Source organism: Scleropages formosus, chromosome 6 (genome assembly GCF_900964775.1).
Source record: "Scleropages formosus chromosome 6, fSclFor1.1, whole genome shotgun sequence".
Lineage (NCBI taxonomy): Eukaryota > Metazoa > Chordata > Actinopteri > Osteoglossiformes > Osteoglossidae > Scleropages > Scleropages formosus.
In genome coordinates this window covers 13,249,757-13,277,280 of record NC_041811.1, presented here as the reverse complement: position 1 = coordinate 13,277,280, position 27,524 = coordinate 13,249,757, and the positions used below count along the sequence as shown (strand labels likewise).

The 27,524-nt window shown below is 46.2% G+C and overlaps 1 protein-coding gene across 2 annotated transcripts in view; it reads right to left on the bottom strand.

The window, feature by feature from the left end:
* The window catches only part of megf10 (multiple EGF-like-domains 10), a 76,757-nt gene that overhangs the window by 20,176 nt on the left and 29,057 nt on the right, over window positions 1–27,524 (bottom strand). For both annotated transcript variants that reach the window (XM_018744669.2, XM_018744670.2), the window contains exons 6-12: window positions 17,089–17,335; window positions 16,292–16,412; window positions 15,800–15,936; window positions 6,623–6,835; window positions 3,642–3,816; window positions 2,990–3,110; window positions 2,273–2,436 (exon numbers count right to left, since the gene is read on the bottom strand). In XM_018744669.2, coding sequence (XP_018600185.2) covers window positions 2,273–2,436; window positions 2,990–3,110; window positions 3,642–3,816; window positions 6,623–6,835; window positions 15,800–15,936; window positions 16,292–16,412; window positions 17,089–17,335 — 1,178 coding nt within the window. The remainder of the gene's footprint in view (window positions 1–2,272; window positions 2,437–2,989; window positions 3,111–3,641; window positions 3,817–6,622; window positions 6,836–15,799; window positions 15,937–16,291; window positions 16,413–17,088; window positions 17,336–27,524) is intronic.

The following is a 27,524-nucleotide window of genomic DNA, read 5'->3' as shown; positions in this document are numbered from 1 at the left end:
TTGAAGGAAAGCGGATTATTTGAGCATTGGGTACAACCGAGGGCCGAAGGAATGTTGGCCGTTGTAATGCAAGGATGCATTCGATTATCTGTGATTAAACCAATGCCAGTTTGTGGTTTATGAAAGCCTTTGTTTACACAGCCAAAAGTTATTACTTTGTTGTCACAGTTTTCAGCCAACAATCCTGCGTCGGTGTGGAAAGGCATGAAAGACACCACAAATTACAAGACACCACCCCCCGGCACCGTGTCAACTCAACAACCGGCCAACGATTTGAATGAGTTTTATTGCAGGTTTGATAAACCCTGTCTCACACCCCACACCCATTTTGATCTGCGAAGAGGAGGTGCGTCGGGTCTTCGTCAAACAGAAGACAAGGAAAGCACCAGGCCCAGACGGTGTCTCACCGGCCTGCCTAAAAACCTGTGCTGACCAGCTGGCCCCTATCTTCACAAAGATCTTCAACAGATCACTGGAGATGTGCGAAGTTCCTTCCTGCTTCAAATGCTCCACCATCATCCCCATCCCAAAGAAACCCAAAATCACAGGACTTAATGACTACAGACCTGTCGCCTTAACGTCTGTGGTCATGAAGTCACTTGAAAGACTGTTGTTGGCCTACCTGAAGGACATCACTGGAACCTTGCTGGACCCCCTGCAGTTTGCTTATCGAGCAAACAGGTCTGTGGATGATGCAGTCAACATGGGACTGCACTACATCCTGCAACATCTGGACAAACCAGGGACTTATGTGAGGATCCTGTTCGTGGACTTCAGCTCGGCCTTCAACACCATCATCCCACACCTCCTCCTGTCCAAATTAACCCAAGTCTCTGTACCCACCTCCATCTGTCGGTGGATCACCAACTTTCTGACAGACAGGCAGCAGCTAGTGAGGCTGGGAAAATGTTCATCCAATACTCGCACGATCAGTACTGGCGCCCCCCAGGGATATGTGCTCTCCCCACTGCTCTTCTCCCTGTACACCAACGACTGCACCGCTAAAGACCCCTCTGTCAAACTCCTGAAGTTTGCAGACGACACCACACTCATGGCCTCATCCGGGATGGTGACGAGTCTGCTTACAGACAGGAGATTAAAGAGCTGGCTGTCTGGTGCAGTCATAACAACCTGGAGCTGAACACGCTCAAAACGGTGGAGATGATCGTGGACTTTAGGAGAAACACCTCAGCATTATCCCCACTCACCATCATGAACAGCACTGTGGCAACAGTGGAGTCATTCAGGTTCCTGGGCACCACCATCTCACAGGACCTGAAGTGGGAGCTCCACATAGACTCCATTGTGAAGAAAGCCCAGCAGAGCTTGTACTTCCTTCGTCAGCTGAGGAAGTTCAACCTGCCACAGGAGCTACTGATGCAATTTTACTCCGCAGTCATCCAGTCTGTCCTCTGCACCTCTATAACTGTCTGGTTCGGCTCAGCTACCAAGTCATACATCAGAAGACTGCAGCGGATAGTTGGGACTGCTGGAAGAATTATCGGCACATCCCCCCCCCCAGCTCTCCAAGAACTGCACTCGTCCAGAGTCAATAAAAGGGCTAGCAAAATCATTCTAGACCCCTCACATCCAGGCCACTTCCTCTTCGAACCTTTGCCATTTGGCCGGAGCTACAGAGCACTGAGCACCAGCCAGGCATAAGAAAAGTTTCTTTCCTCAGGCCATCTATGATCTACCTCATGAACACCTAAATCTCTCCCCTAGAGAGTAAACCGTGCAATACATAATGCTATTTATATTTATATTTATAACTATTTATCACATATCTCTTACTCACACTCCCTTGCATTTGTATCTAGTGACTATTTTTGTATATTGGGTACTTTATATTTTTAAATATTTTTATCCCTTGCTCACATACTATCTTCTCACCTGTCTTGTCACTGTCATTCTGTCTGTGCTGTGGTAGTTCCTGTCACCAAGACAAATTCCTTGTATGTGCGAACATACTTGGCAATAAAGCTCGTTCTGATTCTGATTCTTAGAGGACCCTTTCATCCAAAGCGACTTGAAGCATTTGACCCATTTATACAGCTGGGTGTTTTACTGTACCACTTAGGGTGAGCAGATTTCTCAGTGGTACAGCAGCAGCAATGCAGAGCAGGGCTTGAACCAGATGCCTTCAGGTTCCTGGGCCATCTCCTTAACCCCCGCACCACCTGCTGTCAGCACGTGAGTTGCACAATATCCGAAATGAACAAGCATCTTCAGCGCACCGTGGGTCTGGTGGTGGGGGCAGCTGTCCACTCACCTGGCAATGAAAGTTGCACTTCTCACCCCTCCAGCCAGGGGCGCACGTGCACTCCCCGTTGAGCGCGTCGCAGGCTCCTCCATTGGCGCAGTGGCAGGTGCGGTTGCAGCCCAGACCCCAGGTTCCACTTGGACAGTTGATGGAGCAGTCCACGCCGTGCCAACCTGTGGTTGAGGCAAAGGATGTCACCGCACACCTACGTTCACAGACTCAACACACATACACACACAGCTGACCGGTATCGCTCAGGAGTGCGCGGCAATCACGTGAAACCATGGTTGCGGAATTGAACATCTGACCAGATGGCTGCAGTTTACGCAACAGGTGGGGCACCTACAGTCGTCCCTCCGGGGAAGACGCTTAATCTGAAACTCTCAACAAACCAGTGACCACAAGTGTAAAACTGTAAGCAATGTACGCATTGTTAATAAAAAAAAATCTGCTACGTATTTTGATAATATCACGGAGTTTGTATATGGTGTAAGCCTGTGGACCTATTGCAGGTATGTACAGCTCTACCTTCGAAGCACTGCTTTAAGAAGTGCTTCTATGACCAGTCAGACTTTCATTTTACTGAGGTGGCTCACATTTATTAACACTAATAAAGTACAAGTGTTACCGTATCAGTTTAGTTGATACCACAATTGCTGTATTTCTATTAAACTATTTTTTCCTCTTGCTCCAAGGGATGACAGGAGCGGGGCATTTGCACCACACCTGCTTTGCAGGAGCACGACCCATCCACAGGAGAGCATGTGGCGTCATTCTTACAGCCGCACAGGGAGGAGCAGTTGACCCCATGGGTCCCTGGGGGACACAGCGTGGAGCAGTTTGGCCCCTGGAACAGACACCCAATAAGCATCATCAGCATTGTCAGAGGAACAGATTCATTATCTATTCTTATTATTATTATTAGTCATTATTTAGCAACCCCCTTTGTCCAAGGCAACTTACAGTCTTAGATAATCAACTTTATTATTGTTATTATTATTATTATTATTTACCGATGTAGCTATTATGGTAATTTTTACTGGACCAGCATAGGGTCCCTGCATTGGGTACTGCAATAGCAGGTTGGATTTGAACCCAGGCCGACTGCAAGGCAACAGCTGTAACCATTCCAGGTAGCGGTACAACAGGGGTGTACTGCAGCAGTTTAAAAGAGGTGGCCACTTCCAAAATCTGAACAAGGAATACAGGACTATAGTGTAAAGGGAGCAAACCACAGGGAAGTCTTAAAGGTGTGCAATGTATACTGCAGTGCGTAAATGTTTAAACGAGACATCCAAGGAACAGTCTACGGCGTAAAGGAACGTGGCTATGCTTTACTACGGTCTAAAAGGGTATGCCGGGCGTCCCGCTGGCCTACCTTGAATCCGGGGGCACAGATGCACATCCCGGTCACACTGTGGCAGTCTGCACCATTCTGGCACCGGCACACCTGCCTGCAGGCCTCGCCAAAGAAGCCCGGGGCACACGTCTCATTGCAGTAGAGTCCTGACCAGCCCGGGTGGCAGGTGCACTCCCCCGACATTGGGTGACAGCTGCGGCCAAGGAGAGAAGAGGCGCTCACTTAGCGAGACAGATACATTCCATAGGTTACTTAGCAATCAGTTGTGCAAGCCAGCAAATATGAAGATATATGGACCTCGACGCATAGCTGAAGCGTACGTTTCAGCGGTTAGCCTTTCGCAGCTAAATATTGTGGGAATTAAGTTCCCCCTCCATACATGCACGCACAGGCACACGCACACGCTGTGTTGTATTATCAAAACCTTTCGGCGCAGAAGGGCCGAACCAATCAAATCAAGTTTGCGCATTTTGTTGATTTATGCTCTGTGACATTCATTGAAACCAATGAAAATATAATTACCGAAAATCTTGCACAAAAATAAATGGTTTGTTAACGTACGGTTGCATTTTGTCATCGTAGTTTATTTTTTTTTTTCGGAACTCAATTCCGATACGCGTGTCACTTTTTTATTTACTGTCTGGCACAAAGACTTGATCCATATTCCGTTGGAATTACACGCGGGATTCGATTAATCTCTCTCACGGGGATGGGTCTGGACAGCTTGGTTAGCAAGACGCTTGTGGAAAGCCAGTTCCAGATCACCTCTGGCAGACTCCCGTTCACGGGGAACAGACATGCAGATAAAAATCTCTATACTGACAGAAAGCAGGGGAAAGGCTGTAGTCAAAGGAAATCAAAACAGACAAATTTTCTTTCGTTCACGTGGGGAAATGAAAATTTTACATTACATGAGAAATGAGCATTCCACCTATCTAAAGTTACAAAGTGCATCACGGGAGAAGTAAAACAGCTGAAAATGCCGCTTAACCGCAAGCCCGAAAATAAAAATTGCGACGGGCTTCCCATCGGTTCGAACGGAAACTTGCGGAGCACGCTCTTCTTTTGCTTAACCGGTGTTACCTGCAGCTTTTCCTCAGTTTTCCAGAACACACTGCAATGCTCACGTGATCAGGCGGGCCCCAAGAAACGATGGACACGTGGGCCGTTTAACGAACACGTGTCCGAATGCGCGGGGGGCAGCTGTCCCGCAAGCAACAGCAGCCCCATTGAGGCACAGCACAGCAGCTGCCCAGAAAGGCGACATATGTCCCCCGTCAGCTGTCGAGCTGACCGGCCTCATCGTGCGGTCCCTCAGGGTGCACAATGGCAAAGCTGTTTGACCCGATACAACACAGGCCAGGTGAATCGCCACGTCCGAGAGACACATGCACCCAGTGACCTTTGGTGCGCGGCGATAATCCTCACAATGCTCAGCACACACATCGTCATCCGTAGTACTGATGGAAACAGTGTAATAGTAACCCATAAAATACAGCTGGCCTTACATTAATTTTGATGTTAGTTTTAAACATCCACAGTCGCAAAATCCGTGCTCGATGATGACGGTGTAATGATGACGTATCATGGTGGAGACTAAGGGGTTGCTCCGCCCCCTCGATGCTGGCTCCCGGGCGCGCAGGCTGATATACTTGGCCGTGTACACCTTTTGTGCCTCGCACGTTTTGGAGATTGCTTTAATGTTGGTTATTTTATTGTAAGGACAGCTGTGTGAAATATGTTATCCATAGTTGCCCACAAGATATTAAAAAGAAGAGCGTCCTTTTGTCTGTGTCCATCTGGATTTATATAATTTTACGCCTTTCTGGAATCCACGTGAGGATCTGGGCTAATTCATTAGCTTAGCCGGATCGTTACAACGGGCATTTTTAAAAATTTCAGAATTTTGTCTTTGTTTCATCTACATGCATCCACTTCCGGTTTGTTGCTGTGAGCCAGAGCCGAACTGTTGATCCATAACATTTTTTTTTTTTTACATTTACATGTATTCGTTTAGCAGATGCTTTTCTCCAAATCGACGTACATCTCAGAGAATAATGCAATTTGTGCATTATATTAAGAGAAAGAGTCATAGCTGCAGACGTGATTTACTTTCCACTTGATGCGCCGATGTTCATCGCTGGAGTAGGTGCATAAAACGCAGGACAGACTAATCCTGATAACCTTCCCACAATTTTTTTTTTTTTAATAAAGTACACAAACATTTACATGCAATGCAGGCGTAGGGGCTGTGTTATATTCTGCGAATTGGAATAATCAGCATTGTGTCTTTTTCTTTGACTTTCCTATTTGTTGACTCTTTTTCAGTCACGTTACTGTTTTGTCTACATCTGTTTTCAATTTGAATTGCTTTTGTCAGGTATCTTTGTGTTAAATACATCTTTTAATTACAGTATAACAATTTACAACTGAATTTTTTCATTACATCACTATTACATCAATTTCAATCACTAAACTAATGATGAGGTCAATGAAAGACACATTTAACTAGATATTTTAACCAAAAACAAATTACAGTCCAACGACTCAAGATATTTCTCGTCCCTAAAAATATTGTCCAGAGAATTGTGGTCTTCCTGAAGTTGTTTTTTGTGACCACATGCATCGTTGCTGTTCTAAATCCACCAGCATCTGGTTAAAACTAAAAAACATCAAACAAACCAAGGCAAGGATTCATCCAGCAAAACTGCCTCTTTTTAAACTGTGTAATCAAACAAGTATGCCGCGTCACGTAGCCGAGTGCAAAAATGAAAACAATGATGAAAACTTTAATCCCCGAAAGAGTGCTGTTCAATTAACGTTCTCATAACTGAAGTCTCGGCAGACCCATTCGATGTTATTAGCAGGACGAAATCTGTATTCAATTTATTTTCTGTGACTTTTCCAACAGCCATTCTTTTACTTTACTGCTTTGACTTTTGAAACTGCAGATTTCTTGACACGATCAGCCCAGCAGGGGTGAGGGGTGGGGGGCTTACCTGTACGTGTTGTCGGCCTGGCAGGGACACCCTTTGTCGCACCTGAAACCGTAGACCCCCTCGGGGCAGAGTCGGACCTCGCAGTGCTCCCCGGTGTAGCCCGGCTCACAGAGACACGCCCCACTAACATGGTAGCATTCGGCACCATTTTCACAGCGGCATGTTTGGGAGCAGTCCACACCGAACTTCCCGACAGGGCACTCGTCCTGGCACCTGGGACAGGGGGGACGAAGGTAAACGCGTCCTCAGTGGATCCACTGGGCTGCGCTTAACATCTGGCGAGCCATCCCGTGGCTGCTACGTCTTCAAGAAACAAGAAGCTGTAAGAGTTATCAGTTATTCCCAAACACGAACAAATCACATTGCATAGAAATTACGCAAATTAAAATGGAACAATGGGCGTGCGATGCCATAATTGCACGATTCATATGCAGGTGAGCTATGCTGCGCTATGTTGCATAAAATGATAGGAACCCGCGTACCACTCAAGTCGAATACTCAAAGGCTTAACCGGCGCAGAGGTTTTTTACCATAGAATCAAGTGCTGCGTATGATTTGAAGACATGCGGACATAATGAAAATGTAGAGGAGCACCAGACAGTGAATGGCTGACTGTTAAAACTTACACCATATATTACCAACGGGTGGGGTTACTGCAGCTGGGTTGGAACTGCGTTTATACCACACATAAAAGTGCGCGATCAGGCTGCATTGTCATAAAAGCACTACAGAAGCGATCGCTGCCCCACAGACTGGTGCAGTAAAGGATAAATATGTTACATTACGGAAAGCTTTGACATCCTCACAACACATGTGTTACCTGTTCATGAAACTGTATATTCATTGCCCAGGACCAACCATTTGTCCCACATACTAGAACATCTGACGGAGCCATTATCTTCACTGCCCAAGAGTGGTGGGCAGCCGCTAGTACTTGGACTCCCACAGTTTTATTCTTCTCTCCTTCTTTGGAATGAGAATTTTCTGTTTTCCTCTCAGGGGGATGCGGTGGTGCAGTGGGTTGGACCGGGTCCTGCTTTCTGGTAGGTCTGGGGTTTGAGTCCCGCTTGGGGTGCCTTGCGATGGACTGGCGTCCCGTCCTGGGTGTGTCCCCTCCCCCTCCGGCCTTACGCCCTGAGTTGCTGGGTTAGGCTCCGGTTCCATGCGACCCCGTATGGGATAAGTGGTTTAGAAAGTGTGTGTGTGTGTGTTTTCCTCTCCTCCGCTGCTGGCTGGCTTGTACTAATCGATAATACTGTAAGTGCTGCTACTCTGTATTATGCCTTTGTATTGTAATCTGTATTGTTTGGAACTTTCTGCAGCATGCAGGTTTGGCCGGGTCCCACTCTCTGGCAGGTCTGGGGTTTGAGTCCCGCTTGGGGTGCCTTGTGGCGGGCTGGCGTCCCGTCCTGGGTGTGTCCCCTCCCCCTCCAGCCTTACGCCCTGTGTTGCCGGGTTTGGCTCCGGCTCGCCATGACCCCGCTTGGGATAAGTGGTTTCGGACAGCGTGTGCGTTTCTGCAGCGTTCTGTGTCACCTTGGAGAAAAGAGTGCTTTATAAAAAATAAATTGAACTTAAATGTAATCGAATCATCTTTTCAGGTTCAGGCCCCAAATTGTAGCTCAACATTTAAGCAGCTTAGATGGCAACATAACATATGAATACTGGATTCACAATACACCAGAATTAACATTTAGACTGTGATTGTGTTTTATTAAACTAAATACAAACATTCCACACTTCAAAGCATATTTAATTATAATGCACTGGAATTTCAGGGGGGTGAAGTGGCACGGCGGGTTTGGCCGGGGGCCTGCTCTCCAGTGGGTCTGGGGTTCGAGCCCTGCTTGTGGTGCATTGCGATGGACTGGCATCCCATCCAAGGTGTCTCCCCTCCCCCTCTGGCCCTGCGCTGCCAGGTTAGCCTCCGGCTTGCCGCGACCCCCGCTCGGGATAAGTGGCCAATGTGCGTGTGTGTAATTTCTGGACAAGTTAATATATCTGTCCAAATGCATAAATGTCCAGCTGTTTAGCAATACAGTGTGGCCTTTGTGCTAACTCTTCAAAGGAAAGTGTAGGACAATGCATTCTGAAAGCCCTCTAATGTCCCTCATTTATTTCTTTTCTTGTTCTCTGAGCCTAGAACTGCATGAGGCTTATAAAACTGTCATAACCGACTCTTAGCTTTCCTTGTCCCTACCAAGGAGTCCAGTCCTGGGGCCTAACAGGTCCCAAATGGAACTCATGAGTATTCTCCTTCCAGTTTCTGGTTCCAGGCACGTGGTCCAGGCACACTAACGGTCATGCTAACAATCATGCTTACCGTTATGCTAACCATGCCAACTGCCATGGGTCACATTTCTTTGAGGAAAAGTGGTACCAGTTTACCATGCTTTGTTTATATTCTTTGTGGCAAAAAACCCATCTGCTCATTGTTCTACATCAGCCAAAACAGACATATAGAAGGATAAGCCAATTAAAACAATAACCTCCATGTAACATGGTCCAACGATTGTTGCATATAAAGTGAAATCCTCCGTTCCTTTTGTGATGACAATCAAACTGTTAAATGGTCACAGCGCTTGAATATGTAAGTGGCTCAGCAGTGAAATCATACAAATACAATGCCTTGCGATCATAAAAAGCAGTGGGCTTATCACTGACTTAGTTACACGGGTCCCATGCAAACCTGTTGAAAAATTCGTTTGGGTTGAAGACACGAGGATGACGTCACGCGGCCATTACCACGTAAAATGTAATTTGGACCTATAAAACTATCCATTCACAGAAAACACGAGTTATGGCTTGAAAGCCACTGCAGGCAGCCGCTTTAAATACGTTGGAAAATGTAAACTTGCTGTGATCACTGTATTCATCTGTGCTGCTCTATAAAATCGGAATGTATCACGAGTGAAAGGAGCTGTCCTCCGGGGCCACCCTGCAGCGAAGGGCGCTCTGCAGAAAAAAAACTACTGAACTGAATTGAGCTTTTATTAAAAACCGAGTGATGGGGAGGCAGATCCAAGTTCAACCTCCTGCGGGCCATCCCGCATCCTGCCAGATCTCCCCACTCACAATTTTTTTTCTGCATTTCATATACAGAGGTTTTTGGGGGTGCTTCCAGAAACCGGACTGGAGACTGTACAATTGTCACCATCCCCCTCTCCACCACCGTCCCCAAGTCGCAACCCTCTTCTCCTAGGCCACAGGGGCCACGCCTTGACTGTTTTCCAGGCTAGAGGGTGTGTTGCGGCACTGCGGCCTGGTGTGGCCCGAGGCAGCCTGTGACGTCCGGGTTTCCCACAGCCCTTATTAACTCATGAAAATGCACTTGTGTTTCTATTCCTGTCAGTTCACTGACTGTGTAAATACATGGTGTGCCCTCCCTGCCATTTTGGTAATTACGGGCCCTGGGCTCAGCACCCACCCCAGCGCAACTGAGTGCTGGATCGGGACCTGTTTGCTGCTATCAGGGTCAGAGATCAGAACACAGAACATCCCACGTCCTGCTCTACAATAACCTGTTTTGTTTCGCAAACCTAACCCTGGTACAACATTTACTACGCCTAATTGTGTGGCAAAGGCAACGTTGTGACAATAGGCATCCAAAGCCCTTTTCTCTGTATTAGTCATGCACAGTATCTGTAATAGTTCTCATGAAAATTTGCTGCGGAGTGGCAGAGCTAAGATTGCCAAAGCCATCATGCAATCCACCTTCAGCACCCCGGCCGCCGCATCCCCTGCTGCTTCAGTTAGGCTTTGGTGAGAAGGACTATGGGATACAGAGGAGCTCCACACACACCTGTGGACCTGGAGGCAGGACTCAGAACACCGGCTGCATAGAGAGCGCATCTTCTCCGGCCAGACCTGGAATCCATCCATCCTCTGCTGGTCACGATTTCACCCACAGATTTTCCCACTCCCTTCCCGCTCTACCGGGCGGCTCACAGCTGCCTTTCCAAGTGGGTCTGATGACATGCTGACAGGTTTTACATGGCACAGATCTTTCTGGCTCCAGCCCATGCTCCGCAGCATGCCATCACTGCCTTCAAAATTATTGTCAACACCAGTCTGTTTATGTTACATTTCCTAAAAGTTCACTGAATGCCCGCTGGCAATCCAGGGTGGATGCTTACCCCACAATGAACGAATGGGAAACAAAGGAAACCCAGTAGGAATTAAACATTTCCTACAAATGGAAAATCTAGTTAAGGATGTCATAACAAGTCAGCTCCTTGGAGTCATCACCAGGGCTTGACATTAACTTTTTGGCTCACGGGCCACTGCGGCTAATTATTTTCCAAAGTCACTAGCCACTCAGCATTTTCACTAGCCAAAACGCCCCCCTCACAAACACACACACATAAATACTGGAGACTGTAACTGCATTTTTTGATCATGTATTTGAACAAAAACGGGTTTAGCTGGACACAATGTTCCAATGTCTCTTTTGTGTGTGTGTGTGTGTGTGTGTGTGTGTGTGTGTGTGGTGGGGTGGGGATCAGTGGGAAGAAATGAGGGAGACAGAAACATGTGATATGTCCTCCAAGCTCTCATTTTGCTAGTCGAGCCTTAATGTTAATTTAGGCTGCTCGGACCTCCGTTTTCACATTCTGAGATTGCCTGGCTGACAATAGTATTACATGTAAACTGAGTTATCTTCTTTTAAAATTTGTAAAATTAACGTAGTTACTAGCAGTCAAGTACAGTAATGTTAGATCTGATTAATACTTACTCGCACATCCACAAGTAATCAGTGACGGGTCTGCCATGCTTCCTGATCGCGTGGAGGTTTCGGAAAAGCGGCGTCATCTTTTCAAATTTGTGATGACTTCATCATGACAAGTACTTTCGCAGCAATGCTGTCTTCTGACAACAAACCAGTCTTCGCCCTCTTGCGAGTTTGGCTATGCAGGTGGCCATTGGACTTTTCGTGATCATTTATTGACTCCAGTTTGAAATTGGTAGTTCCCGCAACAAAACATATTTTCTGTGCCTTGTCGTTACTGTGAGTGCGACATAACGTAACGGCGCTGAGGACACCCGAAATAGTGCCATGTCAATGCTTGTTATTAGAGTTTATTTCTGTACATAGTCTGGTGTTCTGTTGTGATTGGTTGTTTTGTTGTTTAGGCGTAGTTGGTTATGGGGAGAATTCTGGGTAATTCTTGGGGTGCCCCCCTAACCGTTGTGCGCAGTAGGAGGGTGGGAACTCCCCACTGTTCAGCATCACTTGTACTATTTATAGTGTCTTTGTTAAGAGTGCTGTCAAAGACATGTACAGTAAATGAATAACCTCTTCCTTTTGCCCTAACTCCTGAGCCTCTTTGTAGTAGCACTACAAGCAGCTACTACAATAATGATTTTGTTGGGATCATAGTGTAGCCACTGATGACCCATTCTCTACTTTTCATTGAAAATCCTCATTTTCTTTGCCTCATCTTGATCTACTGTCTTCTGCTTTTTTGTGGTGCTATCCATTTGTTCACCTCTTCTTTTCATGACTTAAAATGCTGCCACATTTTCAACTTTCCTTCCCTCCTCTTGCAGGAGGCTGGTGCCAAAGCACCCAATAGTATGGCTTGCACACTGTGCAGAAAGTGCTCATGGGAGTTGTAGTATTATTTAGGATGACATTGAATTGATTTGATCATCTGAGAATTTCGTGAAATACATTTTTTTTTCAAGCTACCAAAACATTACCCGCCACTGTAATTTTCTACCTGCATTTGGTGGATAGGCAGGTGTCAATGTCAAGCCCTGGTCATCACTGGCCTTTCAATCAGCATTGTGTTTCACTGTGACACACTGCTGAAACCAGTGCTTAGGAACTGCTATTAAAAGCAACAATAAGTGTGGTGGGGCGATACACAATCCACCTGGCAGTGGTATTAAAAAGGATAACAATCTTTAGGTCAAATGCTTGTAAAGATAATGACGGTCTGATAATAACCAGTAATTTATATTGTTTATAATATTCTACCTGTTTTGACCAGCTAATGTGCAGACCCAACTCAACTTTGGACCTCAGAGGGGCTCCAAAGTCCCGCTGTCCTCTTACCATGGGTTACCGCTCAAACTCTTGTCTTCACTTATGATGGAAGGCCATGGTGGGGACTATAACAAAGTCTAATTTTGGAGCCGGCCTCCTCCCCACTTCACATTCACTGTGTGACTTGCGGTTTGCTCCTATTAAACCAAATGATAGGATTAAGGGTTGGGTGCGGGGAGCCGAGGGTGCAAGAAAGCGGGGGGCAGGCTGGGGGTGGGGGGTCATGGGGTACAGAAGAGTACAAAAAGGCAGGGGAATATATTTCTCTCTTCCATCCAGCTCTATTCGCAGCAGGGCAACTCACTATTTCAGACTTTTCCTGCATTGTGGGAACACAAAAAATAAAGAAAGCAAAATATCCCCAAGCTCCACAGCTGAATTCCAAAACCCTGAGCTTGAAAGAGCTTTATTAAAAAACAAAGGATAAGGCCTGGTGAGGGGACCCAGGCCGCATAGTGATGAACGCTAATCAAAATCGTTTTCACTGTACTCAGCATTGAAAAAGCCCCGAGCTCAAGAGTTTACATCCAAGTTTGTACCAGTCCCTACATTTCAGTGAGAAATGCTGCTGTTTGAAGTCACTAAAAGCCTCTGTGTCACTTCTTTTGTAGGCTGATGTGGTGTCATTTGCAATTATGTTCACTGGAAACCAGACCCACTGTGCTCCTCCAAGTCCTACGGTCCATAACATCCAAAAATGAAAAAAGCTAATCTAAATGTAGCAGGACTTGTTTTTGCAGACAGAAATCACACGTGACTTGTTCAATGTACAAGTTTACCATAAAAATATACAAAATACATAATTTTTGATACCACACCCCAGATACCAGAGTTGAAGAGCAGTTCAAAAACTAACCCTCATTTGACTAACCCTCAGTGATCCACAAATGGGCCATATGAGTACCAAAGAGCACAAGTGTGCACCCAGGGCAACATATGTATGGGGCAAGACAGACACGAGGTTGAAAGCAAAGTAACCCACAAGTGTCCTGGGAAACTGGGAAGACACAGTTCCTCATTTCCTGACTAAACCTGTTAACCAAATACCTCACGGGGAAAAAGGCAGTTTCCTGCCTGTGCACCCAAACTTTTTACTGGTACTTTAGACACAGAAAATCAATAATTTCAGAATAATAATAATTACTACTACTGTTACTAACATTGTTATTTTTTATTCACGAGACTTCTCCAAAGGAGCTTACGATGTAAGGTTTGCATACCAAAATTTTTACTCAGCAAAATTGATTCCTGTGCTATTAGCTCAGTACTCCACGGTACTCCAGCAGGAGCTGGGATTCAAGGCAGGATTGTACAGTGACAGCTCCAACCAGCATACCATTCTAAAGTCCACTCAAAATGTTCATACTCCAACCACTATACACACACACACACTGTCCAAACCACTTGACCCATAGGGGGTCATGGGGAGCCAGAGCCTAACCTGGCAACTCAGGGCGTAGGGCTGGAGGAGGAGGGGACACACCCAGGACGGAACGCCAGTCCGTCGCAAGGCACCCTGTGCAGGACTCGAACCACAGACCCAAGAGAGAGCAGGACCCGGTCCAACCCACTGTGCCACTGCACCCTCCCCTTCCAACCACTATAATAAATAATGAATAAATATACACACACACACACACACACACACACACACACACACACACACACACACACACACTTTCTGAATCACTTGTCCCATATGGGGTCATGGGGAGCCAGAGCCTAACCTGGCAACTCAGGGCGTAAGGCTGGAGAGGGAGGGGACACACCCAGGACAGGATGCCAAAGCACCCCAAGCGGGACTTGAACCCCAGACCCACTAGAGAGCAGGACCCGGTCCAACCCACTGCGCCACTGCACCCCCGCACCCCCCACAATAAATATACAATGAAAAAAAATAAAACATATTATTACATTTATTTTATATTGTGCCTTTAAAAGCCCATTCTAAAGTGCTTGCAGAAAGAAGAAAGAAAAATAGGACATACCACTGAGAAAAGTTTTACAATAAGTCAGCATGCACATGTGAGTCTTAAGGCTTGTCCAGAAGAGGAGATTCCCTGATTCACTATCTGCTCACCCAGGTTTTATAATAAAGCAGGTTCCAGTAAAAACAGTTTCTCATTTAACATCCTTCACAGGGTTGCATCTTATTTCTCTCCCACCTTTGCATTACGTCTGTGCAGCATATCATTTATTTCTTTGCCACATAAGCACCATTCAGAGATGACAAAGAGTTAGGAAAGAACAAAAGAGGGGCAGATCTTTTCACCACTGATGTTACACATTGGGGTTTGGTTATTTGTGACACCCCCAAATTACAAACAGTCGGATTCACTGCCTAATTACACTCTGTGACCTTGTTGTTGTTCCCGGGCGGATCGATGGGTTCGGGTTCGGGAGGGGGGTGACGGGTGTGTTTTTCCTTCGTGCGATTGGTCTGCTCCAGTTCCGCTAAAGGAAGCAGGTCAAAGGCCAGTGGTTGCCCTGCCTTCTGCAACATCAAACACAACAACCCCTACACCTCATCCCTAAAGCCTGCACACTTAATATTTTACACAATTGTGTACCTTCCTCAAGGGTTCAGCTGTAAGGTTTTCTCTTGGTACATGACCTGCAGCTATAGCGTAGGTCCTAACTCTCTGCACAGAGGCCTCAGTCATTGGCCAGCACACTTCACATTGATTCATTTCTTTACCTCACACCTTTCTCCAGAGCAGTAGAGTGCAGCTTACAGCATTAAACTGCCTACAATTATTTACCCCTTTATACAGCTGGATAATTTTATTGAGGCACTTTTGGTTAAGTACCTTGCTCAAAGGTACTACAGCTGGAAGTAGGATTTGAACCTGCAACTTTTGGGATCAAAGGGAGCAGGTCTAACCACTGCCTTACCAGCAGTACTCATGTATTTAGCCATATTACATTACATTTACTCATTTACGTAGCTGGATCATTTTAACCGGATGAATCAGTGTAAGGCCCTTGCTCAGGGGTGCTCATAAGAAGGTGGGATTTGATCCTAGACCTTCAAGTGCAGGTGCAGATCAAACCACTATGCTAGAGTTAACTATCACTTGAAAGCATTGAGCACAAAGGGTGTGCGGTGGACTTGCAGTGCTCACCTCTCTCCTGTGTACCCGGGGCTACAGAGGCACTGTCCCGTTGACGACACGCAGGTCCCTCCGTTGTGACACTGGCACTCCTGGGAGCAGTTCGACCCGAAGCGGCCCTCCGGACAGGGCTGCCCGCACACGGTGCCCTACAAAGAGAAACACACGCAGTCATTTCGCAGCCCAGCCACAGCTGACTTTGTTAACCAGGGAAATCAGAAAACAGTCCCTCATGACATTTACACAGATTGATATTTTTACTCTGTCACTACAGGATAAGTACCTTAATCAAGGGTACTACGGCAGCAACAAGCAATGGGGCTCTAACCATTAACTTTCAATTTACAAGTTTATTTATCAATTGCAGCGCTATGTGTCATTAAGCACAGCTACAATCAAAAAAATAAGTGCAACAAAAGGTAAAACTTTATAAGAAAATGGATGTGTTCTCAGCAGTGCATGGTGAATCCCACAGTGTAGATGGTGTAATGGATGTAGACCTACCATCCATCCAGGAGGACAGGAGCACTCGCCTGTCACATGATGACAAATACCCCCATTCTGGCAAGGACAACGCTCCTCGCACTGCTGTCCGTGTTTCCCTGGCGGACACAGGTCCTCGCAGCTGGGAAGAGGGGTAAGAGAGAGGGCTCAGTCAGATACACCAGGCCCCACGTCTGTGAAAACTCAACTGCATCACAAGACACAGCCCCATGCTGCCTATAGTGTTCTGAATATAAAATGAGCAGGCAAAGAAAAATACAGGAACCCCTCCAATCTCAGCCATCATGTGTAGACCCCCCCCAACTGTAAAGTAAAGCTTCAGACCTCACCCTATTATTTAAGTAACTGATACTATTCTCCAAAGCTGCTTGCAGTAATTTACCCATTTATACAGCAGGGTAATGTTTACCCTATCAGTTCAGGGTAAGTACCTTGCTCAAGGGTACTACAGCAGAAGGAGGGATTCAAACCCAGGTCCTTTGACTGCAAGACAGCAGCTCTAAACACTACGCCACCTGCAGCCCCAAACACATTTATTCTGATTCCCTTTGTCTATTAATAATTATCCCCTGCAAAGAATTTCCTCCATGAATAACTTAATGCTTATTAAAACAGATTATAACCCCAAAATGAAGAGTTATTAATAATAATAATAATAAAATAATAATAATAATAATAATAATAATAATAATAATATTATTATTAACCTTTTACTACAGTTGTTTTTGTTGTTCTATGCAGACTTTTCGGCATGTTGACAGGTTGAGGCCCCAAGAACTAGGTGGAAGTACACTCACAAGGCTCCCGTGTATCCTGGCGAGCAGCGGCACTCCCCGGTGATGTGGTCGCAGTATGCCCCATTCTGGCACTGGCATCGCTGCTGGCACCCGGCACCGTACATGCCTGCTTCACAGCGCTCTTCACAGCGCCACCCTCTGTGGCCCGGGGTGCACAGACAGGCGCCCGTGATGGGGTTGCACAGTGCCCCGTTCTTACACTGGCAGCGGTTGCTACAGTGGGGCCCCCAGTGGTTGCTATCGCAGGCTGTCAGGGTGTGAGAGGGTAAGGGGGGAGGGGGGTCAGAAGGCAGCGTGCACATGATACCTCTGTGTGTGCAAAGTGTGCCTTTCAACACAAATGACAAGTTATGAACACTAACACACTAACATGTGTAGGTGCCCCTGTCAAGTTCAACACTCCGTCAAAGCATCCGCATCCCCATACCTACAGGGCCTGATCACTCCCTGTAGGTCCCAAACACCATATTTTTGGACCAACCACTTTGCAGTGACTCTCTATGCGTCTGTGGTCTGACTTTCGCTTCTGTCACCAGCTGCTCGAGTAATTCTCGTAGCTGCACCTCCCTGCGGAGAACAGCATCAGCCGAATGCGCAATTGCAATTGTAAGGGTACAAAAGCGTGGTGCGTCTTGCACTCGAACTGGCAACCATCAGAAAGGACACGAGACATGAATATATTCAGTTTGCTCTTTCCAGCTTTGTTGTGGATAAGCAGCAGGCCATCCCAGTCCTCGGGGGACGACGCCGCAGCTGGTTTTTGGCACTGCTCTCCGATGTGTGGCACTGCTGATCAGCAACCAAACACATCAACGAGGTAATTACAAACCAGAAGCCGAACTAAAAGAGAACGTCAATGGTTCTGCGTCCCCATGGTAAACAACGAGCTTTGTAAACGAACAGAGTCCCAGAATAACAAATGAGCGCCTGCGTGATGATTGTAGGCCACATTAGGCAATCTCGGCCCTTTGTAGGTTTCTCCGCCGCAGTCCCCACCGGGGCTCCCATGTGTAGAGTTGGGTTCTACATGTCAACGTGGAGCCGTCCCAGTCTTCTTCCAGTTTACGACGGAGGTTTCTCTACGCCTTGTAACTCAGCGAAGGCAGCAAGTCTCTGGCCACAGGTTTACTCTAAAAGTCTTTCATCAGCTATGAAAAAAGCATTGGTTTTCCATGTTAAGGGTGCACCCCAACATTATAAGTGGAAAATATGTAAAAAAAAAAAAAAAAGCTGTTTACCTCTGAAACCAACCATTACATGACATAAACTCAAGCTGAAAAAGACTCTGCTGACTTTCTGCAATCAGCAGGTTGGGAACGTGTCACCCCAGACTTGACTGCTTACAGCTGTGAGACGTCCTTCGTTCAGGTATTAAGCACGGGCTGACAGTGAGTACAAGGAGAAGTTTTCCATGGTGCAATGCAAAGCACTCACTCGAACAAGAGGAGCTGCACCCCACTGACATCACATATTTACTTTCTGCAGTCAGTTGCACCAAACAGTAGGGGGTTTGCAGCTTTTTAAATTCATTCAACTTCATTTGACTTTTTTTTTTCTCTAAAGCCACTTACAATGATGTACCTATTTAGACAGCATCAATTCAAGGTAAACATCTTGGTCAATAGTGTCATGACGGGGGTCCGGAAAGACGTTCGTTCATTGAATGGGGTAGGCACAAGAATGGTTGAAAGTCATTCAGGGGTCGATTGATTGACAGCCATCGTACAACGGAAAAGGCAACACTTGTGGTCCAGAAACAATCCAAGGTAAACAATCAGTGCGCCACAGTCAGGTAGCAAAGGAGAAGAGCATTGCAGTTTTCCATCCGAGGTTCCGCAACGAGGTGCTTCCAGGGCCCCCTTTTAAGCTGTGCTCCCCGGATTGGCCGCAGGTGTCGCCAGTTGGCCGCTGGACGAGGGCATGACAAATGGAACTTCATGAAGAGGTGGGATTCAAACCTGTGACCTTCACGTCCCAGGCAGCGGACCCTCAATTAAGGTTCTTAAGCCAGAAGTAAACTATTATTTGCCGAATTATCAGTGTAAGCTTTATTTTGTATATTCTTCACACTTATACTCTCTACTCCTTTACATCAAAACTCACATCACATCACACAGCATCTGAAACCGTTTATCCCACGCGGGGTCGCAGGGAGCTGGAGCCCAGCCTGGAAACACAAGGTGTAAGGCTGGAGGAGGAAGGGACAGACCCCGGACGGGACGCCAGTGCGTCGCAAGGCACCCCACGGAGGAGTCAAACCCCAGACCCAGCGGAAAGCAGGACCCAGTCAAACCCGCTGTGCCACGACACCCCTCATGAAAACTCAATGTAGTCTAATTGTGTACTAATTATGGAAACTGTCTTCCAATTTCAGTGGAAACAGCTGCAGAAGCGAGTGTATAACAAGTCGTTGATACGGACAGCTAACACAACATAAGAGACAATAAACTATGACAAGTGGCTGCTCGGGATTTAACCAAGATGTCACATAAATGTGCGGCTGAGAGTGCCTGCCAAGGAAATTTACCCAAAGCCATTTCTTTGCAACTGTGTGGCACATTGTTGAGGCTGAGCTGGAGCTGGGGCAGATGTTTCATTACAGCTGTGATTAAAGCACAGAGTGAGGTAATGAAAGGACTGAGCTATAGGACAGGCTCTGTTTTAGGGGGCACAAGCCCGTTTATGTGATTGACTCATTTGGAGGGTTGTATCCAACCCATCAAGACATCAGAACAAAGCTCTTCATAACACCTCCGCAGCCCACTGATAGACAGATCCCACTTTTGAAGCCCTTAGGTAGAGACACTATACATTTTTAATACACTGGACTGACATGAGGTATAAGGGCTTCCCATGAAATGTGAAGACAACTGAAAAAAGTATTTTGATCTTTTTTCCTGTCAATTACATGCATTCGTCTAGCAGGAGGTTTCCTCCAAAGTGATATACAGCACAGGGTAATCAAAAATGCATTTCACAAACAGCTTAAGCTATTTCCAATTACATACCCATGTCTACAGCTGGGTAATTTTACTGGTGCGTTTTAGGGTAAGGGGGTGTGGTGGCGCAGTGGGTTTGACCAGGTCTTGCTCTTGGGTGGTTTCGGGGTTTGAGTCCCGCTTAGGGTACCTTGTGACAGAGTGGCATCCTGTCCTGGGTGTGTCCCCTCCCTCTCCAGCCCTGTGCCCTGTGTTGCCGGATTAGGCTCTGGTTTGCCGCGCCCCCACTTGGGACAAGCAGTTTCAGTCAATGTGTGTGAATTTAGGGTAAGTATCTTTCTCAAGGGTAGTGTGCAAGAGGTAGGATTCAAATGCAGCAGCTCTAAGCACTATGCTACCAGCTGCCCCTATATGCATCAGAGTGAAAACCCTGAACCTACAAATGCCTGATTTTGGACTCCTTTTTCAGCAGGGCCACCAAATGGCCGAAGGAGGACTGCAGCACTCCTGCGGGGATGCAAGTTGTGATCACGTTCTGTAGGTTTTACCTCATAAGCAAAAGAGATTTTTGGGGAAATTATGAAGAGATATTATAACCTTAACTGTTTATTCTACCTGCCCTAGTCTACGAAGATGAGCAACTCTAGTGAAGAAACTATCAGCAGAATTGCCCATAAACACTGAAATTGGCCTCTCAGACCCATTCTGGTGACAAATGTCTATTCCCCGAACCCACGACCATCAGACACATCGAGTTCCAGTCTGCCGCCTTAATTCACAAAATAGGTCAGACGTCCAGGCGGAGTGAAATCAGCCGTGTTGGATAATTCAAGTCACACGCACACTCACAAAAAGCTTTATCCTCATTTACTTCGGAACCAGTGATCTGTAACCACCAGATTTCAGGAAGCAACGGGTCCAGACACACAAGGCGGAGAATGATGTCGCACCAGGTGTCTACCACTTCCGCAGGCGCTTCCCGCGTACTTAACAGTTGTCAGATAAGAGCCAGCCCGAGGCTGTTTGTTCGAGACTGAAATTAATTAATTGCACATCGGTGGGAGGTCTGGTGCTCGACCCCAAAGCTGCTGCCCCCTATACCCTCCACCACCTGCCTCTGAGCTCTGCAATGTGACACTCATGCGGTAGCCGGGGCATACACTCAGAAGGATCATCTACACTACAGGACTTCAGCCGACTTCAGACATGGCCAGGCGGCTCCGTTGTTTCACGGATCTGCCTGAGTTCTCCTCTTTTCACATCTACGGGCCCCTTTAGTCCACGTCAGAGAAAAGCTGGAAGTGTCTAAGGAGTCTGACACACCCCAACAGATGTCAGCAGATCCAAATGAGATAAAACCCACTAAAATTTCTGTCCCGGGCCTCTGCGGTACCTTTATGGGACGCGACCTAGGAAGAACGTGCCTGGAACAGGAACAGAAGGCTTCTTATGGATGAAAAAAATATTCCCACTTATCTGCCCAGTCAAGTCACCGCTAACCTACAGGACACAGACATGCAACAAAGACCACATGAGGACAGAACTCTCTTTTCTCATAGACCATGACAATTTTCTCTTCTTCTGTCTTATAATATTGTTCTCATTTTTTGAAAAAGTCACAATGCTGTTTTAAATTAACCAGCCTATTTAACACCATAAAATGTATGATATGACATTTTGGCAAATCAAAAACAGAAAAAACAATTAAATGCTTGGCATTAAGTTAGTCTATCTACAATCAGTTCTCAATCATATCTTTAACATTCCTGCCAAGGGAATTAAATATGTCAGTTTCCCAAATTGGCTAAAATATTTCATCATTCCATCATTTTACTCTACATTACAAATCCAGTTTATGTATATTGTATACATACTTTCCAGTAAATTTGCATAATTGCTATAATTGCTATAATGGCTGAATATTTGCTGACTTACGATAATAAAAAAATAATTTTTAACTACACCTTGGCAAGGTAAACAACTGAGAGAGCAGTTGTGTGTGATTAGTTTACACACAGTGTGTTTGACTGTTATTGTCACATAGCTGAAGATCAGACCACATTTTATGGGCAGTTGATGCAGAAAGCCAGGTAATTCCAAAGGGCTCACAAACTGTATATACACACACACACATTGTCTGAAACCACTTGTCCCCAACCTAACCCGGCAACATAGGGCACAAGGCTGGAGGGGGGAGGGGACACACCCAGGACAGGATGCCAGTCCATCACAAGGCACGCCGAGTGGGACGCGAACCCCAGACCCTCCGGAGAGCAGGACCCAGTCAAACCCGCTGCACCGCCGCACCACCGTACCCCCCCCTACAAACTGTATATACCTCCAGTTAAATTTATGTTTATAAAACACTCTTCTCACCAGAGTAACACAGATGCTGAACAGGGTAACTGAAAATAATGCAAGGTTACAGTGAAACACACATAAAAAAGGAGGTATTCTACTATGGTGACTGGGGACCATACACAGATACACAAACTTAGGTCTAACATCTATAAAAGCAATTTTGGTCAAATACCTTAATAAAAAGAAAAATTGCAGGGCCCTCCTTGTGACTATAACCCTGAACTCTGACTCCGTAAGCTCACTTTTGCCTACAGAATCAAGCTGTGCCCAAGGCTAATAGTTGTGAATGCAACGTTTGTGGGCGTTGCATAAAGGAGGTCCTTCTCCTAGTAGATAAACCCAGACCAAAAATGCTGTAAACAATGTAGGGCATGTATAGTCGTATCTGCACGAAAGCACAAAAAGGGACTCGGAGCGCGTCCGGAATACACCCAGCGTGAAACTGAAGCGCGTATTAAATAGGCTGCTGAGGTCAGGGGCACCCAGATAGATTCGTGTTCATAAATATACCCCGATGTCTGCTGATTGGACGAGCGGGCATCTGTTTTATATCAGCTTCCAGAGTATGCAGTACAACTACTTGTCAAGGGTTTACAGTGAGTGTCAGGATTGGATGCCGTATGGCGAGCGATGGGGGACATAGAGGTCGGCAGGGGAGCGAAGCGGAAGAAACGGAGAAGGAGGGAGAGGAGGACCTGATCAGACAACTGCTTTCCGATAAAAAGGGTGTGGGATCGGGGGGACGGGGCGCCATCCCTGGGAACGCAGGGCTTGGAGGGGGAGATCCAGCTGTGCATTACGGAGTCTCCAGTGACAGGCAAGGGAGAGAAAGTTTTCACATCAAAACAAAACCCCTCTCCCTCTCCTCCAAGTCACTGACTGGCCAGCTGTTAAGGCCGGGTTGGTACAGAGGCCGCTTTTCCATTCATTTATTATCGCCCACACGGACGTTCTGACACACGGGGGGCTGTAAGGGGGTCTGCACAGAGAACCGTGAGGCTCATGGGAACTCAACGTGACTCTATAACAGATGTTTTACCAGGGACATTAGAAATGAACATCTGCAATGTGTGTCAGCCGCACATCCCTCCTCTTTATCTGTGTGTCCATGGCTTAGTGTGTGGGCATGTTTACGTGTGCTCATATGCCCACGTGTGTGTGTGTGTGTGTGTGTGTGTGTGTGTGTGTGTGTGTGTGTGTGTGTGTGTGTATGTGTGTGGTTATGTTTCTGGGCAACAGAGATGCTGATTAGCCATACTGAGACACTGTAGCTGCTGAATTCCTAAAGGACTTTCATATGTATTAATTGTATGGGAACAGAGTGCTGCCTACTGCAAGTCAAAGCACACTTGCACTGCTTAGAAAATAAGGGTCTTCAAAATCACATTCCTCTTTTTATATATACGTACATATCGTGTGTATATATAATAATAGTCTAGCTGTTGTAAGTAATACATCTCTATTAACAATTCTTAATTTTCCCAAATGTAGAAATATACAGTGTGTTGTACAAGCTTACTGTGTATTTTGAACAGAACCAAAAATCACAAAGAAAAACACAGGATTGTTTACATAAGCATGTTCTGAATTATGCAGAGAGGTATTCTTCCAAACTGGCCATTCGCTGAACTGTTGCGCAACTCCGTTTTGTTCCCATGGCATTCCGTGCTCAGCGGTGCCATGATGTCACCTTCTGTGAGTCGGAGTCAGGTGGACTCGGTGGCCAAAGGAGGAGTGCAGCACAGGAAGCCCTGTGTGGCAGCAGCGTGAAACCCTGTGTCCCACAATCAGATGGTTAATGCCGTTGTTCTACTTTGCTTTTTGAGCAGGGCCACTGAGTCTGGCACATGAGATGGGACAGCAGACAAGGCTGTGAGTTCAAAACTCAAAGCATGAATTGCAGTTCTAGCCCCCTCACCCTGCCTGCAGGCTGAACACCTACTTTAGCAGATAACAGGCTTTATATAAAGCTCACTACGAAAACTATGTGCAGTACCTCCGTGTAGATAAAGGGAATCGCTAAACTAATAAATACGGTAATTATGAGATATCGGCTGGAGACCTGAGGAGAGAAACCAGACCTTATTCCCCCAGCAATGAGCTCACCCTGCTGTCTCCTGTTCCTAGAAAGGGTCTATGTGCAAAAAAAAAACACACAAGAAAAATGTACTTATAAGCCCAGCGCTCCCAGGAGCCCCTTCTTGGTGAGGCCCAGTTGTTCTTTGCTCTGAACTGGTTGAGGCAGTCCAAATGTGGCATGAATTCCACGGCTCTAAGCTAACCAGCACTGCCCCGCTTCATAAGAAGGGTGAGGCACGTTACGGCAAAGGTGTCCAGCGGATACAGAGGGTTGCCATCAATCCCAAGAAGGTAATATCGTTGCTCTTCAAAGGGTTGGGGGAGGTCCAGCTGAGCGCCAGGACTGAGCCGGGAAACCGGATCTGCGCAACAGCTGGTGACAGTGTTCACATAAAGGCACTTCTCAGGCTAGACCACAGACAGACCAGACCCACCGCCGTCTAGTCAGGAGGCGACAGTCATCGCCACATTGTTAATGAAATAGGGCTAGAGTCGCGACCTCATTAATGACCCTCCGACCGAATTGTCGATCCCCATATTTTTCAGCGAGAAGAGAAGGTCATGGCCTGCAGCGGGAGGTCCCCATTTGGATTTTGCCTTCCTTTAGCACATATTCCAGACTACATCTAAACAAGAGATGTTACACCCCAGGCCGTTTTCGACATTTCTGTTCATCCGAGCTTATTTCTTCTTTATCCAGCCAGAGAATGAGAGATTTTCTTGCTTCTTTTCTTTGAGGCAGAACAATACTCAGACGTATTGTTGGAAGTTCCTCACCCATAAAAGGGAAGCAACAATCAGTCTGGTTTTTCATGGGCTTTGAGGAAATGAAAAGTCATATTACTCTGGACACTGAAAGCATACATGGGACCTCCCTTTGAGAGCGCCGTGGGGTCGGCCGACATTCCCAAGCCCAGGCTTGGACCTCCAGTAGAAATGAAAAGACTCCCCCCGTTCAACAACACCCACCCCACTCAAGCGTGAGTGTAAACGTGCCTGGTTTTACTACACTAAAGGGCTTTGTGAACGAAGTTTCCAATAACAGTCGTGGCCAGAGAGCATATGGAGCAAATTCAGCTACCATTTTCAAAGCTTTAAGGTTTTAAACAAAGTGGCTAATACATTCTTGAAAATCGTTCTTGATCGTGGAACATCTCCTGGATGTTTATGTTGTTGATAACTTGACTGCAATTACACAACAAAGAAACCAAAACCTATAAACCCACCTGCACTCCTGATTATGGCCTGACGTTTCCAGGTCCAGCTTGTGTTGGTGTAAATACAACGAAAAGTTTGAGGTGGACTGTTGGGCCAATAACAGCTTCACAGACAATCAGGCACAGCAGTAATGACTACCGCTGAATGAGCTTGCACAGCCTTGGGGCACATATCTGTTTGGCCAGTATTGATCCATTCATCCCACAGCCTTCTAATATTCATCACAGCATCCCCACCAGCAATGATCAGGGGGCAGAAAACAAATAAGAATTTCTAATAACAACCCTTATTAAACAGAAATCAAATGAAAAAGGAAAATTTATCCATCACCACCAATGCAAGTGTCCTGATCGGCCTGGAGCAGAGTATGAATATGTAACGGAGTAACATATTTGTGCCGACAAATCTGAGTGACTCGATTAGCTCTTTTAATGGAACTTAAAATAACTAGGCTATGCTTACAAGTCACATCCCAGTAACGCTGTGATCAACTGCAAGTGATAAACTCCCCATTAACAATCCTTGATGCATTGTTATTTTTCACAACAATCTTATCGTAAAATGTTCTAGAGGGCGCAGCTTTGCCTGCTGTCAAAGCGACCCAGCTCCACGTCATTATCTGATGATGCTGAGATGCTGAGCAGAAGTGAGAGGCCAGTATATACCTATATGTCTTACCGTTCAAGGTCACAGTTGAAGAGCTGCTGAACTTTGCAGGCCCAAAGATCGAAAATTTACCAGATTGCCTCACTTTACATAAATTATGTTGCCATCGAACCCAACAGGAAGGACTTGTGGTTTCTTGAGGCATCAGTAAAACCTGTAAACGATGCAGAGTAGCGCAGAGCTAAGAGACCACGCCAGAGGATATCCCCTTACTCTTTAACTCCGGCTGGATCAACTGCATCAGCGCAAGTCTAATCCCCCTGGATTGCCTGAACTGGCCCAACCGGCCGCACCACAGAGAGAAGGTGCTCTTGCAGACACAACAATGCTTCCTTTATCGCGAGCTGCAACACAAGACCAGCAGTAGGGCCATACTTTCAATGGGCCACAGCTCCAAACCCATCCCCTGGCCTCATCTGACTATTTATCCCAACGGAATACATCAACTGAACTTCAATGCAACAACACTGGAGCTGTGTGGTAAAACATGGCACATGTCTTGGAAGCGAATCTCATCAGCCATCTGAGGAAGAGGACGATTTCTTCTTTGCGGCTGACAATCCAGTTTTTAGAGGATTGTTCCAAGTTACACAGTGTACAGTCCAATTGCTTCATCTGTTGTAGATAAAAAAGAGGCTGGGATTCATTTTCATGCTTAAGTAGCAAACAAGCACTATAAAGGACAATTGTGTACAAATGAGTACAAATTCCTTCTTACGTAACACTGAATGTGAAGAAAACAATTATTCTCATAAAATGGATTTTGCAATTTAAATCCACAAGAAATCAGACGGATGAGTATTACCCACTTAAGAACAAAATAGACAGCCCTCCCTCTTGAAGCCCTGAGTACCACACAGAGTATTCTAGGAGGACACGCTTATCGTATCATGCTAATAAAAACAATAGCAAAATATGCAGCAAATGGGTGGAGGTGAGAGCGCAGCTTATTCACCAGTAGGTGCCAGCTTTAACCAAGAATGAAGAAAAGACCAAAGAAAGTGTCTTAATCTGTTTGGATTGAACTAATTCTTTTTCAATCAGCATCCCAAAATGAAACAGCTGAAACATTTTTACAAGTCTTTGCAAATGTATTAAAGACAAACAACTGAAATCTACCATTTACATACTATCCAGACCCTTTATTCAGCACTTTTTAGGACTATTTTTAGC